The following is a 19,877-nucleotide window of genomic DNA, read 5'->3' as shown; positions in this document are numbered from 1 at the left end:
AGAGGAGGGAGGAAGGGGCAGGGGAGGAGAGGGAGAAAAGGGCAGGGGTGGAGGAGAGGAGGGAGGAAGGGGCAGGGGAAGGGGTCGGGAGGAGGAGAGGAAGGGGTGGGAGAAGGGAGGAAGGGGTGGGGAGGAGGAGGAGAGAGGAAGGGGCAGGGGAGGAGGAGAGGAGGGAGGAAGGGGCAGGGGAAGGGGTCGGGAGGAGAAGAGGAAGGGATAGTGAGGAGGGAGGGAGGCAGGGGAGGAGAGGAGGGAGGAAGGGGCAGGGAAGGAGGAGAGGAGGAAGGAAGGGGCAGGGGAGGAGAGGGAGGAAGGGGCAGGGGTGGAGGAGAGGAGGGAAGAAGAGGCGGGGAGGAGGAAGGGGCAGGGGAGGAGGAGGAGGAGAGAGGAAGGGGCAGGGGAGGAGGAGAGGAGGGAGGAAGGGGAAGGAGCGGGAGAAGGGAGAAAGGGGCGGGGAGGAGGGAGAGAGGGGCAGGGGAGTAAAGGAGGGAAGGAGGGGAAGGGGAGGAAGAGAAGGGAGGGAGGGGCAGGTGAGGAGGGTGGAAGGGGCAGAGGAGGAGAGGAGGGAGGGGCAGGAGAGGAGGAGCAGAGGGAGGGAGGGGTAGGGGAGGAGGAGAGGAGGGAAGAAGGAAGGAAGGGAAGAAGATTGGATGACAGGGTCCTGTACTGAGGGTGCAGAGCAAGAGTGGATCCCATACCGAGGATCTGGAGTGAGGGAGTGGTCTCCTACCTTGCAGACAGACATCTGGTTGGTAGTGAGGGTCCCTGTCTTGTCGGAGCAGATGACCGATGTGCAGCCCAGGGTCTCAACGGAGGGCAGGCTGCGGACAATGGCGTTCTTCTTGGCCATTCTCCGAGTTCCCAGGGCCAGGCAGGTGGTGATAACGGCCGGCAAACCTGGGGGTTATGGACAAGAAGGATAGGGGGCACAGGGGAGAGGAAAAGAAGGGAGAGGGTCAAAGGATCCCTCATCCTTCAAAACCCCAGACCCTGAGACCCCAGGTGCTTTCCCCCACCATTCCACCCCTCCCCACCTCTCCCCATCTCTCTCCCCTCCTCTCCTATTTTTCCCCGACTTTTCTTTCCCTCCATCCTCCCTCTCTCCACCTCTTCCATCTCCTATTTTTATTTTTCCCCTACCTTTTTTCTCACCTCTCCCCTATCACTCTCCCCTCTCATATTTTCCCCCTACCTTTCTTCCCCCTTTCCCATCTCTCACCCCCTCTCCATCTTCCTTCCCCTCTCCCCCCCTCCTCTCTCTCTCTCTCTCTCTCTCTCTCCCCCTCCCTCCCTCTGGGGCCCCAGAGCCCCAGGTCCTGACCCCCTCGGGACCTACCCTCAGGGATGGCGGCCACGGCCAAGGCCACGGCAATCTTGAAGTAGTAGACAGCGCCACGGATCCAGGAGCCACCGTGCACAGGGTCGTTGAAGTGGCCGATGTTGATGAGCCAGACGGCCACACAGATCAGGGAGATGACCTTGGAGAGCTGCTCTCCAAACTCGTCCAGCTTCTGCTGAAGGGGCGTCTTCTCCTGCTCTGTGGCCACCATCTGGTCCCGGATCTTGCCGATCTCAGTGCTCACTCCCGTGGCTACCACTACCCCTGTGGCTTTGCCTGCTGCGATGTTCGTGCCCTGAGCAAGGGGAAGAGAGGGAGTGCATTAGTGTGAATGGATTCCCACCCCTCTCTCTCTCTGACCCCCTTTCCCTCTCTTCCCCCTCTCTCTGCACCCCTTCTCTCTCTCCCCCTCCTTTCCCCCTCACACCCCGTCCCTCCTCTCCACCTCTCTCTCCCACCTTCTGCTACCCATCTTTCTCCCCCTCTCCACCTCACTCCCCTCCTCTCTCTCCCACCTTCTGCTACCCATCTTTCTCCCCCCTCTCCACCTCACTCCCCTCCTCTCTCTCCCATCTCTTGCTCCCCATCTCTCTCCCCTCTCTCCACCTCGCTCCCCAGCTCTCATCTCTCACTCCCCATCTCTCTCCCCATCTCCACTTCACTCCTCTCCTCTCTCCCATCTCTCGCTCCCCATGTTTCTCCCCCTTTCCACCTCGCTCCCCATCCTTCCCCTCCATATTACCTTCTCTCTCTCATTCCCCCTCACTTTCCATCTTCCCTCAACCCCTCTTTCCCCTCCCTCTCCCCCTCCCTTTCTCTCTACTCCCTCTCATCTTCTTTCCTTTCTCTCTCCCCTTCTACCCTTTCCTGTTCCTCTCCTCTCTCTCGTTCTCCTCTTCCAAGCCTCTGGTAAATTGTATTAACAAATACCTGCTCAACGGTTATTAATACGTACACAGGGGTCAGTTCTTAATAATCATGGTGGGGGACAGGGGTGGGGAGGGGGTCAGTGGGATGAGTCTCAACATGAACAAGGCAAGCAAAATGATTGTGGTCTTCAGGAGGACCAGGAATGACCACCCTCCACTACACATCAACAACTCTGTGGTGGAAAGAGTGGAGAGCACCAAGTTCACTGGAGTTCACTGAACCAGTGTCCTATCGTGGACACTCAACATCTCCTCACTTGTCAGGACTATGCTTCCTGAGAAGACTGAAGTGGGCAAGACGACCGGCCACTGTTATGTCAACCTCCTACAGGAGCTCCATTGAGAGCGTCCTGGCCGGCTGCATCACAGTATGGGTATAGCTGCTGCAGAGAAATGGATCAGAGGTCAATCCACAGGATTGGCAGAGAGGATCTACCATAATTGTTGTCCGAAGAGGACATGCAATATCATCGAGGACCCCTTCCACCCCATATATGACATCTTTCAGCTGCTCCCGTCAGGGAAGAGAGCCATCTTTAAATTTGCCGACCACACCACAGTTGTCGGCAGAATCACAATCGGCAACGAGGAAGCATCCAGGAGGGAGATGGATCAGCTCGTTGAATGGAGTCACGACAACAACCTTGTGCTCAACATCAGCAAAACCAAGGAGATGATTGTGGACTTCAGGGGGGAGTCAGGGGGACATGACCCTGTCCTCGTAGAGAGAGTCAAGAACTTCAAATTCCTGGGGGTCAACATCTCTGAGGATCTGTCCTGGAGTCTCCATGTTGAATCAATCACAAAGAAGGCTCGCCAGTGGCTATACTTCCTGAGGAGATTTGGTCCATCACTGAAGAATCTCGGAAACCTTTACAGGTGGACCGTGGAGAGCATTGTGGCCGGTTGCATCTCTGCCCGGTACAGAGGCGCCAACTCTCGGGACAAGAAGAATAAAGTCCAGAGGGTTGTGAACTTGGCTGCGACATCACGGACAACAGACCTCACTCCATCGAGAACATAGATGTGAGTCGGGGTCTTCAAAAAGCAGCCTCTCTCCTCGAGGACCCTCCACCACCCAGGCCAGGCCCTCTGCTACCATCAGGAAGGAGGTCATTTAGCGCATGTGACTTGCTGCAGAAAAAGCATTGAATTTTGTGACATCTTCATTGACATTTTGATCATGATCCACTGGCTTCTCATTGAAACATTTTCAATGTCAAAAAGCATGGACGGGTAGAAGTAGAAAGGTTGTTTCCCCACAGTGGGAGAGTCCAGGACAAGAGGGCACGACTTCAGGCTTGAAGGACGTCCACTTAGAACAGAGACATGGGAGGAATTTCTTCAGCCAGAGGATAGTGAATCTGCAGAATTTGTTGCCATTGGCGGTTGTGGAGGCCGGGTCTTTGGGTGGATTTAAGGCAGAGATTGATCCACAGGTGCTCGATTAGCTGGGGCATCAAAGGTTATGGGGAGAAGGCCGAGGAGTGGGAGGATGGATCAGCTCATGATTAGGAGTTATTGGGAGCCACTAATCTCGGAGGATCTTTCCTGGATCCGACACGCCAATGGCATCGTGAAAAAAGCATGTCAGCACCTCTACTTCCTCAGGAGTTTGCAGATGTTCAACGTGACATCGAAAACCCTGGCAAATTTCCACAGACATGTGGTGGAAAGTGTGCTGACTGGCTGCATTGCGGACTGGTACGGGGATGCCAATACCCCTGAGCAGAAAGCCCTGCCAAAGGTCGTGGACACAGCCCAGGACATCATAGGCAAAACCTTCCCCACCGTCAAGAACATCCATGGGGAATGCTGCTGTCGGAGAGCAACAGTGATCATCAAGGATCCACACCACCCAGCGCATGCTCGGTTCTCACTGCTGCCTTCAGGAAAGAGGTGTAGGGGTCATGAGACTCGCACCACCAGGTTCAGGAACAGCTGCAACCCCTCAACGACAAACTCAATCAGGGACTCTTACTTGTGCACTTTATTGATTTTTATTCTCTCTGTATTCCACAGTCAGTTGGTTTACATTTCTTTAATTGTTTACTTGTGTATAATGTGTACAGTTTTATTTTTGCACTACCAACAAGTGGTAATTCTGCCTCGCCCACAGGATAAAGAATTTCAGGGCAGTATGTGATGTGATGTCTGTACTTTAGACAATAAATCTGAAATCTGATGCAACCAGATTGATCTCCACGGCATACTTGTAGAAACCTGCAGGAGTCTTTAGAGTGCAAAAATTAAACTGCACTCAGTGTAAACATGTGAACAATTAAAATGTTAACAAACTGACTGCAATACAGAGAATAAAATGTGCACATCAGAGTCCTTAAATGAGTCCCTGATTGAGTTTGTCATTGAGGAATCTGATGATGGAGGGGGAACTGCTGTTCCTGAATCTGCTGGTGCGAATCTTGTGGTGCCAAGACCTCTCTCCTGATGGCAGCAGCAAGAACAGCATGTGCTGGGCAGTGTTGAACCTTGATGATCGCAGCTGCTCTCCGACGGCAGCGTTCCCCATGGATGCTCTCAATGGTGGGGGGGGGGTGGTTCTGCCCGTGATGTTTCTGGGCTGTGTCCATGACTTTTGGCAGGGCTTTCCGCTCGGGGGATACCTGTACCAGACCGTGATGCAGCCGGTCAGCGCACTTTCTTACTCACATCTGTTTGAGTTGGGATGTTATGGTGAAGTTGTATAAGACATTGGTGAGGCCAAATTTTGAGTATTGTGTGCAGTTTTGGTCACCGAACCACAAAGAGTGCAGAGATTTACTAGGATGTTGCTCGGCAGCGTCGATGTATCACCCCCCGCAAACGTAAATGTGAACCCCTAAGGTTCGCAGCCATCCCTGGTGTCAAACCCCCCCCCCCATTTCCTCCTGCGCCAGTAATGTCTAGGTTGACCCCCGCAAGAGAGTATCCACCCACCCCACGGTAGCGCCACTAGTCTGCGTACAGCTTGACGCAATAAAATGAGCGCCCTCTTGTCCCTCATCGGAGGGATGGCCTCAACGACAGGGAGGCTCATCCCGTTGACAGGTTGGTCCATGCCTCTCTCTAACTCGCTAATACTCCCCTCCAACATACGCCAACCCTGTTGCCCTGACTTCAGGAACTGAGTTACAGGGAAAGGTTAAACAGATTGGGACTTTATTCCCTGGAGTGTGGAAGAATGAGGGGAGATTGGAAGGAAGTATTTAAAATGATGAGGGGACAGACAGAGTAAATGTAGGTCGGCTTTTCCCACTGAGGGTGGGTGAGACACAAACCAGAGGGCATGGGTTAAGGGTGAAAGGGGAGAAGTTTAGGGGAAACTTCTTCACACAGAGAGCGATGGAAATGTGGAACGAGCATTCAGTGCGCACATACATTTGACACAGGAAAAAAATTTGCATGACAGAAGATTTTTTTCCACACACTGGCAACAAGAAATTAGAGGGCACATTGGATAGGAGGGATATGGAGGGCTAGGGTCTGAGTGCAGGTCAGCATGAGACCAGGCAAGATAAAGTGGTAAGACATCAGATGAGAGGGGCCAATGTGGCCTGTTTCTGAGCTGGAATTGTTCTATGGTTCAAGAGATTTGATGCCTATGCATGGGAGATGTGACTGTGCTTGGAAAGGCAGTTGGGGCGGCTCAGACACCAGCGGCAGAGGGGAAGGGAGGGTACTCACGGAGAAGAGCATGTTCTTCTTGTCTTGGTTCACGGCTCTGGTGTCGGGTACGGGGTCCGTGTGCTTGATCACAGACACAGACTCTCCGGTCAGGATAGACTGGTCCACGCGCAGGGTGGTGGAGAGGATTGACAGCAAGCGAATGTCTGCTGGGACCTTGTCTCCAACTGTGATTGGGGAAGGCGGGGGGACAGAGGTGGAAATCACACAGTGAGGGATGGTTTGGTGTGTCCCCCTGACTCTGTAACCCCCTCTGGTCTCTGACACCCCTCCCTGTCTCTGTTACTCCCTCCAGTCGCCAACACCCTCCCTGTCTCTGAAACCCCATCCGGTCCCCTACACCCCTCCTGTGTCCAACACCCCTATCTGTAACCACATAAAGTTCCCAACGCCCTTCCCTGTCTCTGTAACCCCCACTGGACCTCTAACTCCTCCCTATTTCTGTAACCCCCTCCAGTCCCTGACATCTCTCCCTGTCTTTGTCACCCCCACTGGTCCCCTACATGCCTCCCTGTTTGTGTAAGCCCTTCCGGTCCCCTACTCGCCTCACTGTCTCATTAACCCACTCCAGTCCCATACACCCTCCCTGTCTCTGTCACCCACTCCGGTCTGCTTCTACCCCCACTGTCTCTGTAACCCGTTCAGTTCCCCTACACCCCTCCCTGTCTCTGTAACACCCTCTGGACCTCTATACCCCTTCTGTCTCTGTAATCCCCTCCAGTCTCCATAATCCCCTCTGGTCCACTACACCCCTCCCTATTTATGTAACCCCCTCCAGTCTCTGACATCTCTCCTTGTCTCTGTAAACCCCTCTGGTCCCCTAAATGCCTCCCTGTTTGCGTTAGCCCCTCCAGTCCCCTACACCCCTACTGTCTCTGTAACCCACACTCCCTCCAGTCCCCTTCTACCCTCCCTGCCTTTGTAACACCCTCTGGACCTCTACTCCCCTTCTGTCACTGTAACCCCTTCCAGTCTCTGACATCCCTCCCTGTCTCCATAATCCCCTCTGGTCCACAATACCCCTCCCTATTTCTGTAACCCCTCCAGTCCCTGACATCTCTCACTGTCTCTGTAACCCCCTCTGGTCCCCAACATGCCTCCGTTTGTGTAAGCCCCTCCAGTCCCCTACATGCATCCCTGTCTCTGTAACCACCTCTGTTCCCCTAGACCCCTCCCTGTCTCTGTAAACACCTCCAGTCCGCTACATCCCTACTGTCTCTCTTACCCACTCCAGTCCACAACACCCCTCCCAGTCTCTGTAACACCCCTCCATTCCCCTACACCTCACCCTGTCGATGTAACCCTATCCCTCCCTACACCCCTCTCTGTCTCTGTAACTTCCACTAGTCCCCGATACCCCTCCCTGGCTCTGTAACCTCTTCCGGTCCTCTACACCCCTCCCTGTCTCTGTAACCCTCTCTGGTCCCCTACACCCCTCTCTGTCTCTGTAACCACCCTACTGACTTCTTCCCTCCCTGTCTCTGTAACCTGTTCAGGTCCCCAACACCCATCCCTGTCTCTGTAAAACCGTCCAGTTCCCTACGTGCCTCCCTGTCTCTGTAACACCCACCTGTCCCCTTAACCCCTCCCTGTCTCTGTAACCCCTCCTGTCTACTATAACCCTCCCTGCTTATGTCACCCCCACCAGTCCACAACACCCCTCTCTGTAACCCCATCCAGTCCCCTACACCCCCCTGTCTCTGTAACACCCTCCAGCCCCCTACATGCTTCCCTGTCTCTGTAACCCCATCCAGTCCCCTACACCCTCCCTGTCTCTGTAACCCCATCCAGTCCCCTACACCTCTCCCTGTCTCTGAAACACCCGCTGGTCCCCTACACCCCTCCCCTCTCTGTAAACCCCTCCAGTCCCTGACATCTCTCCGTGTCTCTGCAACACCCTCTGGTCCCCTACACACCTCCCTGTTTGTGTAAGCCCCTTCGAACCCTACATGCCTCGCTGTCTCTGTAACCCGTTCCGGTCCCCTTCATCATTCCCTGTCTCTGTAACCCCATCCAGTCCCTGACATCTCTCCCTGTCTCTGTAAACCCCTCTGGTCCCCTACATGCCTCCCTGTTTGTGTAAGCCCCTCCGGTCTCATATACGCCTCGCTATCTCTGTAACCCACTGCAGTCCCCTATTCCACTTCCTGTCTCTGTAACCTGTTCCAGTCCCCTTCATCCCTCCCTGTCTCTGTAACCCCATCCGGTCCCCTACACCCGTCCCTGTCTCTGTAACCCTCTACGATCCCCTCCACCCTTCTCTGTCTCTGTAACTGCCACCAGACCCCGATACCTCCCTGTCTCTGTAACCCCCTCCGGTCCCCTACACCCTGTCTCTGTAACCACCCTACAGTCCTCTTCTTCCCTCCCTGTCTCTGTAACCCCCTCTGGACCTCTATACCCCTTCAGTCTCTGTAACCCCATCCGGTCCCCTACATCCCTCCCTGTCTCTGTAACCACGTGCAGTTCCCTACACCCCTCCATGTCTCTGAAACACCCTCCAGTCCCGTACATGTCTCCCTGTCTCTGTAACCCCCATCCGGTTCCCTCCCTACACCCCTCCTTGTCTCTGTCACCCACTCCAGTCCCCTACACCCTTCCCTGTCTCTGTAAACCGCCCCCTCCAGTCCGCTTCTTCCCTCCCTGTCTCTGTAACCCCATCCAGTCCCCTACACCTCTCCCTGTCTCTGAAACACCCACTGGTCCCTTACACCCCTCCCTTCTCTGTAAACCCCCCCTGTCCCCAACACCCCTCTCTGTAACCCCCCCTCCAGTACCTTACACCCTTCCCTGTCTTTGTAACCCCCTCTGGATCTCTACACCCCTCCCTTCTCTGTAACCCCCTCTGCTCCCCTACATCCCCCTGTCTCTGTAAACCTCTCCAGTTCCCGACACCCTTCCCTGTCTCTGTAACCCCCTCTGCTCTCCTACATCCCTCCCTGTCTCTGTAACCCCCTCCTGCCCCCTACACCCCTCCCTGTCTCTGTCACCCCCTCCGGTCCCCTACACCCCTCCCTGTCTCTGTACCCTCCCTCCCGTCCCCTTCTTCTCTCCCTGTATCTGTAACCCATTCAGGTCCCCTATACCCCTCTTTATCTCTGTAACACCCTCCACTCCCCTACATGCCTCCTTGTCTCTGTCACCTCTCCGGTCCCCTACACCCCTCCCTGTCTCTGTAACCCTTTCCTATCCACTACACCCCACCTTGTCTCTGTAACCCCCTCCCGTCCCCTACACCCCTCCCCCGTAGCGTACCAGCCACCTCCACAATGTCACCAGGGACAATTTCCCGAGCTTTGATCCTCTGGACCAGCTTCTTGTCCGTTCGGTAAACCTTCCCCATCTCCGGCTCGTATTCCTTCAGAGCTTCGATGGCATCCTCAGCATTCCGCTCCTGGAGGAACGGAGATCCCACGGAAGACAGTCATCAGATCCAGTGGGGGTTGAGGTTGGGGGAGACAGAGTGAGGTAGAGGGGGAAAGGGAGAGAGGGTGGAAAGGGAGTTAAAGAAAGTTGGGAGAAAGAAGGATAAGGGGGTAGAAAGGAGGTAGAGAGGCCGGGGGGAGAGGAAGGAGGTGAAAGATAGGGAGGAAAGAGGAGATAGGGGACAGAGAGGGGATACGGAGAAAGAAGTGGGGAGAGAGGAGGGAGGGAGGAGGGTGGAGGGTAAGTGGAGAGGAGAGAGGAAAAGAGGGTAAGAGAGAGGGAAGAAAGAGGGAGAGGGCTGTGAAAGAGAAAGAGGGGTGGGAGAGGGTGAGAATGGAGAGGGGGAGAGAGAAAGGGAGAGATAGGGGAAGGAGTTGGAATGGGGGGAGGCGGGGTGCGAGGTAGAGATAAGCGGAGCCAGATAGAGGGGTGAGTGAAAGAGGGGGTGAGACAAAGGGGAGGGAGGGAGGGAGCAAAGGAAGGATCCAAATGGGGATTGGTATTGTGATGGGGAAGGCAAATGAGGCTGGGGATAGGTGAAAGGATTGAGTTTTGGACAAGAAGGTAACAGGTCGGATTTCTGGCAGACCCGCTTATCCCCTCCCCTCTGTCAGAGGTGGGCAAAGGAGGGCAGAATAAGGAGAAGGGTAGTAGGAGGAGCAGAGGGAGTGCGGAGGTGGAGAGAGGGGACAAGGAAGAGGGGAGATGCATGAGGAGAGATAGTGGGGGAGTGAGGGAAGACGGGAGTGAGTAGAGAGGGGTGAGAAGGGGAGGAGGTGGGACAAGGGTAAGAATGGGAGGAGGAGGCTGGAGGAGGGGAGGGGAAGAGTGAGGACGGTGAAAGGTGGTGGAGAGGTTTGGTGGGAATATACCTGCCAGACTCCGACCACAGCGTTAGCGATGAGGATAAGCAGGATCACAAAGGGCTCCACAAAGGCTGTAATAGTCTCCTCTCCCTCCTCGAACCAGGCCAAGACCTGCGGTGGGCGAAAACAGGGTAAAGGGGCAAATCTCCATCTCCCTAGATCTCATGCTTGCCACCCCATCCCCTCTCCACCTCTTCCTGCCAGGGCCTCACTCTCGCACCGGTCCCACTCTGGTCGCACATGCCTACATCCCTCTGCTCTACAATATTCCCCCTGATCCCTCTACTCTACAACACTTGCCCCGATCCCCCTGCTGTACAACACTCCCCCAGATACCTCCTCTCTACAACACTCCCCCGGATCCCTCCCCTCTACAACACTTGCCCCGATCCCCCCATTGTACGTCACTCCCCCAGATACCTCCTCTCCACAACACTCCTCCGGATCCCTCCACTCTACAACACTCCCCAGGACCCTTCCGTTCTATGAACACTCCCCCGGTTCCTTCCTCTCTATGACAATCCCCTGGATCCCTCCGCTCTACAACACTCCCCCAGATCCCTCCCCTCTACAACACTCCTCTGGATCCCTTCTCTCTACAACACTCCCCCAGATCCCTCCGCTCTTCAACACTATCCCGGATCCCTCCGCTCTTCAACACTCCCCAAATCCCTCCCCTCTACAACACTCCCCCAGTTCCCTCCCCTCTTCAACACTCCCTGGATCCCTCCGCTCTACAACACTCCCCCGGATCCCTCCCCTCTACGACATTCCCCTGGATCCCTCCCCTTTATGACACTCCCCTGAATCCCTCCGCTCTACGCTCCCTGGATCCCTCCGCTCTACAACACTCCCCTGGATCCCTCCCCTCTACGACACTCCCCCAGATCCCTCCCCTTTATGACACTCCCCTGAATCCCTCCGCTCTACGACACCCCCTGAATTCCTCCGCTCTACGACACTCTCCCGGATCCCTCCAGTCCACAACACTCCCCCGGATCCCTCCTCTCCACAACACTCCCCTGGATCCCTCCTCTCTACAACATTCCCCCAGATCCCTCCTCAATACGACATTCCCCCGGTCCCTCCCTGTTCAACACTCCCTCAGATTCCTCCGATCTACAACACTCCCTGGATCCCTCCTCTCCACAGCACCCCCCCCCCCAGATCCCTCCTCTCTACGACACTCCCCCAGTCCCTCCGCTGTACAACACTCCCTCAGATCCCTCTGATATACAACACTCCCCCAGATCCCTCCTCTCCACAACACTCCTCCGGATCCCTCCTCTCTACGATACGCCCCCGGTCCCTCCCCTCTACAACACTCCCCTGGATCCCTACCCTCTTCAACACTCCCACGGATCCCTCCGCTCTACAACACTTCCCCAGATCCCTCTGCTCTATAACACTCCCCTGGACCCCTCTGTGCTACAACATCCCCCAGATCCCTCTGCTCTGCAATATTCCCCAGAATCCTCTTTCCTACAACACTCCCTCAGATCCCTGTGTAGAAGTCAGAAAAGTAACAGAGTGTTCTTGGCGTCCAAATCCATAGATCACTCAACTTTCAGGTTGATAGGATAGTTTAGAAGGCCTATAGGATGCAGGGCTTCATTAGTTGGGGGATTGAGTTCAAAAACTGTGAGGTCATGTTGCAACTCTACAAATCTGTGGTTAGGCCACACTTGGAGAACTGATTTCAGATCTGGTCACCTCATTAGAGGAAGGATGTGGAATCTGTGGAGAGGGGGCAGAGTAGATTGACCTGGATTGGAGAATAGGTTTATTATGCAAGGTTCACAGAGCTGGGACTTTTCTTTTGGGAGTGGAAGTGTAGAAGGATGAGAGGAGACTTAATAGAGGTCTACAAGATTCTGAGAGGCGTCGATAGGGTGGACATTCAGCGCTTTTTTCCCGGGCCGAAAGTAGCAAACACAAGAGGACATCTGTATAAAGTGAAGGTAGCAAAGTTTAGGGGGAACATTAGGAGGAACCTAGAGTGGTGGGGGTGAGGAACAAGTTGCCATCTGACGCGGTAAATGCGGGCTCACTCTTATTTTAAAAATAAATTGGATAGATACATGACTGGGAGAGGCCTGGAAGTTCATAGACTGGGTGCAGGTCAGTGGGACTTGTGGTATGATGTTTTTGGCACAGACTAGTTGGCCAAATGGCCTGTTTTCTGTGATGCAGAGCTCGAGGTTCTGTGGTTTACGAGACGTCAGGGGTAGGTTTTTTTAATACACAGAAAATGTTGGGTGCCTAGAATGCCTTGCCAGAGTTGGTGGTACAATAAGGACGTTTAAAAGATTCTTAGATAGGCACAAATGAAAGCGAAATAGAGGGTTATGGGTGTGAGAGAGGGAAGGGGGAGATAGGCGGGGAGGTACAATATTATACATGGGTCAGTACAATATCGAGGATCAAAGGGCCTGTAGGCCCTGGGCCGATCTGTGTTCTGTGGCGAAGTGGCAGGCACCAAAGGTCGGGGCGTTGGTAGGCACTGGACTGGGGACTGAAAGGGAATCTTGGATGTGCTCTAACCAGAAGAGATCCCTGAACGGGACTCCCTGTGCGGTGTAACTGGAAGGGAACCCTGATCGGGGCTCCTGGTGCGATCTAACCAGAGGGGAACACAGAACGGAGCTCCTGGTGCAATATAACCAGAGGGGAACCCTAAACAGAGCTCCCGGTGCAGTGTAACCGGAGGGGAACCTTGAGCAGAGTTCCCAGTGCAGACAAAATGGAGGGGAACCCTAAACAGGGATCCCAGTGGGGTCTAACTGGAAGGGAACCCTAAACAGGGATTCCAGTGTGGCCTAACCAGAGGGGAATCCTGATCGGGGCTCACGTTGCGGTCTAACTAGAGGGGAACCTTGAACGAGCTCCCGGTGTGGACTAAATGGAGGAGAACCCTAAACATGGATCCCGATGTGGTCTAACTGGAGGGGAACCCTTAACGGGGCCCCCGGTGCAGTGTAACTGGAAGGAAACCCTGATCAGGGCTCCTGATGCGGTCTAACCAGAGAAAAACCCTGATCAGGGCTCCTAGTGCGGTCTAACCGGAGGGGAACCCTGAACGGGGCCCCCGGTGCAGTGTAACTGGAAGGAAACCCTGATCAGGGCTCCTGATGCGGTCTAACCAGAGAAAAACCCTGATCAGGGCTCCTGGTGCGGTCTAACCGGAGGGGAACCCTGAACAGGGCTCCCGATATGGTCAAACTAGAGGGGAACCCTGAACGAGGCTTGCGATGATTTCTAACTGGAGGGGATCCCTGAAAGGGCCTCCTATTGCGGTCTAACTGGAAGGGAACCCTGAACAGGGCTCGCAGTACGGTCTAACTAGAGGGGAACCCTGAACGAGGCTTGTGGTGAATTCTAACTGGAGGGGATCCCTGAAAGGGGCTCCCGGTGCAGTCTAACCAGAGGGAAACCCTGAATGGGGGACCCAGTGTGGTCTAACCAGAGAGAAACCCTGAACGTGGGCCCCAGTGCGGTCTAACCAGAGGGGAACCCTGATCGGGGCTCCTGGTATGGTCTAACTGGAGGGAAACCCTGAACGGGGCCACTGGTATGGTCTAACGAGGGGAACCCTGAACGGGGCTCCTGGTATGGTCTACCCAGAGGGAAACCCTGAATGGGACTCCTAGTACGGTCTAACCAGAGGGGAACCCTGAACAGGGCTCCTGTTGCACTCTAACCAGAGGGAAACCATGAATGGGGGCCCCAGTGCGGTCTAACTTGAGGGGAACCCTGAACAGGGCTCCTGACGTAGAGTAACCAGAGGGGAACCCCGAACGGGAAACACGGTGCTGTCTAACCAGAGGGGATCCCCAAACGGGGCTCCTGCCTTAGACTAAGCAGAGGGGAACCCAGAATAGGGCTCCCTGTGTAGTCTAACCAGAGAGGAACCCTGAACGGAGCTCCCGGTGTAGTCAAACTTGAGGGGATCCCTGAATGGGGCTCCCGGTGCAGACTAACCAGAGGAGAACCCTGGATGGGGCTCCCAGTACAGTCAACCGGAGGGAAATCCCAAATGGGGATCCTGGTGCAGTCGAACCAGAGGGCATCCCCAAACGGGGCTCCTGCTGTAGACTAGCTGGAGGGGAACCCAGAACAGAGCTCCCTGTGTGGTCTAACCAGAGAGGAACCCTGAATGGAGCTCCCGGGTGTAGTCAAACTTGAGGGGATCCCCGAATGGGGCTCCCGATGCAGACTAACCAGAGGAGAACCCTGAATGGGGCTCCCAGTACAGTCAACTGGAGGGGAACCCCGAACGGGGATCCCGGTGCAGTTGAACCAGAGGGGATCCCCAAACAGAGCTCCTGCTGTAGACTAACTGGAGGGGAACCCAGAACAGGGCTCCCGGTGTAGTCAAACTTGAGGGGATCTCCGAACAGGGCTCCCAGTGCAGACTAACCAGAGGATAACCCTGAACGGGGCTCCCGGTACAGTCAACTGGAGGGGAACCCCAAACAGGGCTCCTGATGTATACTAACCTGAGGGGAACCCAGAACAGGGCTCCCAGTGTGGTCTAACCAGAGAAGATCCCTGAACAGGGCTCCTGGTAGGGTCTAACTGGAGGGGAATCCTAAATGGGACTCCCAATGTGGTCTAACCGTAGGGGAATCCTGAACGGGGCTCCCAGTGAGATCTAATCGGGACAGGGAATGTTAACAGGACTCCAAGTGAACTCGGATAACATCTGTGAGCGGGTGCAGGGTGAAGATATCCTGACTCAGTGAATTACTATACAGCACTCGCGTCAGAAACAACATAACTTAATCTGGTAAATGCGTGCAGGAAATAAGACCCAAGAAAAATTTGACACCCATTCAAGAACAGGTGACAGAAAGACCAGTGCCTGTGTGCAGGCGAAGGACAGTCTTCAAGGAGAGAGAGAGGCTTGCAGGATCGGGGGTAGGGGGGGAGGTGGGATAGGATCAAGGTCGCAGGCACAATGCCAGATCTTAGGGGAGCACAGAAATTTTGGAAGGATTTAAAACATTACACAAGCAGGGAGGGGTGTAGGGGAATGAAGGGGGTTACAGAGACAGGGAGAAGTGTAGGGGAACGGAGGGGGTTACAGAGACAGGGAGGAGTGTAGGGGAATGGAGGGGGTTACAGAGACAGGGAGGGGTGGAAGGGACCAAAGGGGATTACAGAGATAGGGAGGGATGTAGGGGATCGGATGGTATTACAAAGACAGGGAGGGGTGTAGGGGACCGGAAGGTGTTACAGAGACAGGGAGGGGTGAGGGGAACCAGAGAGGGTTACAGAGAGAGTAAGGTTTCGGGGACCAGAAGGGGTTAGATAGTCAGGGAGGGGTGTAGGGGACCAGAAGGGGTTAGACAGACAGGGGGTGACAAAACAGGGAGGGTTGAAGTTGATTGGGGATTGTACTTACAAAGGAGATGCATGCAGCCAGCAGCAAGATTCTGACCAGCAAATCCTCGAACTGTTCCGCGACGAGTTGCCAGAGGGTCTTCCCTGAAACACGAGGCAGGTTTGGATATTGGGATGACGGGTGGGGTATGGGTCAGAATGGGGAGAGGATGGGGAATCTTCCATCTCCACCAACAGTGGATACCAGTCACAGGGGATACAGGGAGAAAGGAAAGATTCAGATGACTCCATGATCACGGATCACTCTCCCCCTCCAAACTCATCAGAGGACGGTGTGTGGAATCGTTAGGGAAGAGGACAGAGGGGAGGGCAGAGAGAGGGGATAGAAGGGAGAGGATAGGGAGAGGGGGAGTGAGAGGGCAGGGAGGAGGTAATAGAGAGGGGGAGTGAGAGAGAGGAATAAGTGGGAGAAGGGGTGAGAAGGATGAGTAAGAGGAGGAGAGATGGGGAGTGGAGAGAGAAGGGATGTGGGAGAGAGAGAGGAGTAAGAGGCGAGAGAGGGGGAAACAGAGGGGGGAGAAAGCAGGGGAGAGAGAGGAGGAGGGAGGGGGGAGTGAAAGGGGAGAGAGAAGGGTAGAGAGGGGGGAGTGAAATGGGGAAGTGAGGGGAGAGTGAAACAGGGAGAGTGAGTGGGAGATGGGGAGAGGTTGGGAGAGAATGGGGAAGTGAAAAGAGGAATGTTGGGGGCAAGGGATGGGGAGACAAAGATGGGGAGAGGGAAAGGGAGAGAGGGGGAGAAAGACAGTGGGGAGTGAAGGGGAGAGATGTGGGAGAGATGGACAAGAGTGAAGGGGAGAGAAAGGAGGAAGAGGTTGCGGAGAGTGGGAAAGAGGGAAGAGAGCAATGTTTACCTTCTTCGGCTGGCAGTTCTGTTATTGGATGGGGTGGTGGGAGAGAGGAAAATCGAGAGGTCAGTCAGTGCTCTGTGGTCATATCTCTCCTAAACCCCCTTTCCTGCCTTGCCCCTCCACCCCACCAGCCCAGTCGCTTGGGAAGGTGAAGGAGAGTTGGGTGAGAGACCATCTCCTGCCCCAGAACCCCATAACAGGAGTGGGGGGCAGGGGAGAGAGTTGGGTTTAGTGGGGAGGGCAGGGGGTGTGGAGGCAGAGGTCCCTGTTCCCTTGTTTCCCTGCCAGCTTCCCCACTTCTCTCCCTCCTGGAGATATCTCTCCCTGGCCCCCTCTGCAAGCCCCCCTGCATCTCCCTCTCTCTCTCTCTCTCACACACACACACACACACACACACACACACACACACACACACACACATATACACACACACACACACACACACACACACACACACACACACACACACACACACAAACACTCTCTCTCTCTCTCTCTCTCTCACTGGATGGATCTACCCCTCCCTCTCTTTCCAAGAGAACTCTCCCTGCTCCCCTGGAGAACTTTTCGCCTGTTCCCATCTGCATACCCCCACCTCTCTCTCACTCTCTGTCTTGGAGGTCTCCCCCCCTCCCTCTGTACACCCTTTCTCTCTTTTAGAGATTTGCCTCTCTGCATACCCTTCTCTCTCCTAGAGAAATGCCCTGTTCCCCTCCACACAGCCCTCTCTCCCCTGGAGAACTCTCCCCATTCCCCTCCACACGCCCCCTCTCCTGGTGAATTCTTCCCATTCCCCTCTGCAGATCACTCTCTCTCCTGGAGAATTCTTCCCCTGTTCCCCTCACATTACACTCCTCTCTCCCCTCCCCCCTCTCCTGGAGAGCCCTCGTCATTCTTTGCCACACACCCCTCCCTCTCTCCCGGAGATTTTCCCCTGTTCCCCTTCACATACCCACCCTCTCTCTTTCTCTCAGAGATCTCACCCTCTGCTCACCCCCTCTATCTCCCAGAGATCTGCCTCTCCGCACCCCCCTCTCACTTGGAGATCTCTAACTCCACACATCCCTCTCTCATCTGGAGATCTTCCCCTCTGCACGTCCCTCCTCTCTCCCTCCCAGAGAGCTCCCCCTCCACACACACTCCCCTCTCTCTCTCAGCAATCTCCCCCCCACCCCCTGCATGCCCCTCTCTCTCCCTCTCCCAGAGATCTCTCCCCTTATTCACATCCCTCTTTCTCCCAAATAATTTCCCTCTGCGCATGCCTCTCATTCCCGGAGATTTTTCTCTTCCTTCTGCACACCACCCCCTCTCTTCCAGAACTCTCCCTTTGCCCCTCTGTGAATCTCTCTCTCTCCCCCAAAGATCTCTCCCCCTCTCCTTCTGCACATCTTTCTCTCTCTCTCCTGAGGATCTCCCCCTTCTGCACACACCTCTCTTTCCCAGGGATCTCCCCCTCCACACACCTCTCTCTCCCCCAGAGATCCCTCTCCCTCTCTCTCCCCGGAAATCTTCACCACCGCACACTTCTCTCCCCACCCCCCTGTTCCCTTTCCACATATCCCTCTCTCTCCCCCAGAGATCCCTCTCCCTCTCTCTCCCTGGAAATCTTCACCACCGCACACTTCTCTCCCCACTCCCCTGTTCCCTTTCCACATATCCCTCTCTCTCTCCTAGAGATCTCCCCTTCTGCACACCTCTCTCTCTCTCCCTCCTTCTCCTGGAGATCTCCCCCTCTGCACTGCTCTCTCTCTCTTTCTCTTCCCCAGTTCCACTTCCACACACATCTCTCTCTCCCAGAGATCTGCCTTCCACACACCTCTCTCTCCCCGTTCCCTTTCCACATATCCCTCTCCTGGAGATCTCCCCCTCTGCACTGCTCTCTCTTTCTCTTCCCCAGTTCCACTTCCACACACTCCTCCCTCCCAGGGATCTGCCTTCCACACGCCTCTCTCTCCCCATTCCCTTTCCACATATCCCTCTCTCTCCTGGAGATCTCCCCCTCTGCACACCTCTCCCCCCCCAGAGATCTCTCTCCCTCTTTCTCCTGGAGATCTCCCCCTCTGAACCTCTCTCTCTCTCTCTTTCTCTTCCCCAGTTCCCCTTCCACACACTCCTCTCTCTCCCAGGGATCTGCCCTTCCACACACCTCTCTCTCCCCGTTCCCTTTCCACGTATTCCCTCTCTCTCTCCTGGAGATCTCCCCCTCTGCACACCTCTTTCTCTCATCCTCTCTCCCCCAGAGATCTCTCTCTCTCCTGAAGATCTCTCCCCTCTCCGCAAACCACCTTTCTCTCTCCCTCCCCCATTCCCCTTCCACACATCCTTCTTTCTCCTGAGATCTCTCCCTCTGCACACTTCTCTCTCTCCCAGTTCCCGTTCCACACATCCAACTCTCTCCTCCTGAGATCTCTCTCTCTCCCAGATATCTCCCCCTCTGCACACCTCTCTCTCTGTCCCTCCCCTGAAGATCTCTCTCCCCCTCTCTCTCCTGGACATCTCCCTCTCCCCCTCCACATCTACCTCGCTCTCTCTCAGGGATTTCTCCCCCTCTCTCTCCTGGAGATCTCCCTCCCTCTCCCCTCTGCACCCATCTCTCTCCCCCTGAGATCTCTCTCCTCTCTCCCGGAGATCTCCCTCCCTCTCCCTCTCTGCACTCATCTCTCTCTCTCTCTCTCTCATTTCCAGGGATCTCTCCACCCTTCTGCACATCCCCCTCTCTTTCCCGCAGATCCCTCCTCCCCCTGCCCCATTCCACATTTCACCCCCACCCCATCTATCCTGGATGATTCCCCCCCCCCCCCACCTGTTGCTCACCATTAGGGCCGTACTTGTCGAAGTTCTTCCTGACCTGATCTGGTCTCAGACCGGTCACTTCGTTGACCCCAAAGTAGGCCACACACTCCTCCGTGGTTTTGGTGTGTCCATGTTCCATGATTTGAGAAGGGTGGGGGGGATAAGATGAAAATTAGGAGAAAGTGAAGGTAAACCCCTCTTCTCTGGAGGAACGGGGCAGCTAGAGAGCTGGGAGGGGGGGAGGGAGAGGAAGACGGGATTGGGTCTCGGGAGAGGGGTACGACACTCAGAGAAATGGTCCTCAATCGACGTGCGGACACTTAAGGTTTCATTTCTCGGGGGGGAGGGGGTGGGGGTCTGGCAGGAGAGGACGCGGAAAGGGGCAATGGGTGCACGGGCTCGGATCTTCCCCCTGTTGGCTCTGAAGCCACCGAGCTCAGCAGAGAGGCTGGACAGCGCTTATAGCCATCCAGGGAGGGTGGGTGGGGCAGGTTGGCAGTCAAAGGGACTCAGCTGGCCTTACAAGGAAGACAGGGCACCGCCTCCACTCGCAAGGAGAACTCGCAACAACACCACCACCCCCCAA

General features: G+C 55.3%; 1 protein-coding gene across 1 annotated transcript in view; it reads right to left on the bottom strand.

Moving 5' to 3' along the window:
- LOC138758256 (sarcoplasmic/endoplasmic reticulum calcium ATPase 1-like) overlaps window positions 1-19,671 on the bottom strand; it is a 47,403-nt gene extending 27,732 nt beyond the window's left edge. Inside the window, 8 exon segments of the mRNA XM_069926915.1 lie at window positions 731-897; window positions 1,337-1,634; window positions 5,953-6,119; window positions 9,208-9,346; window positions 10,251-10,355; window positions 15,652-15,734; window positions 16,502-16,519; window positions 19,313-19,671. Of these exon segments, the coding sequence (XP_069783016.1) occupies window positions 731-897; window positions 1,337-1,634; window positions 5,953-6,119; window positions 9,208-9,346; window positions 10,251-10,355; window positions 15,652-15,734; window positions 16,502-16,519; window positions 19,313-19,430 (1,095 nt within the window). The 5' untranslated portion in view covers window positions 19,431-19,671.
- Between the last annotated feature and the right edge of the window lie 206 nt (window positions 19,672-19,877).

The sequence above is a fragment of the Narcine bancroftii genome, chromosome 3 (assembly GCF_036971445.1).
Source record: "Narcine bancroftii isolate sNarBan1 chromosome 3, sNarBan1.hap1, whole genome shotgun sequence".
In the NCBI taxonomy this organism is placed as follows: Eukaryota; Metazoa; Chordata; class Chondrichthyes; order Torpediniformes; family Narcinidae; genus Narcine; species Narcine bancroftii.
This window is presented reverse-complemented; position numbering and strand designations above follow the sequence as displayed.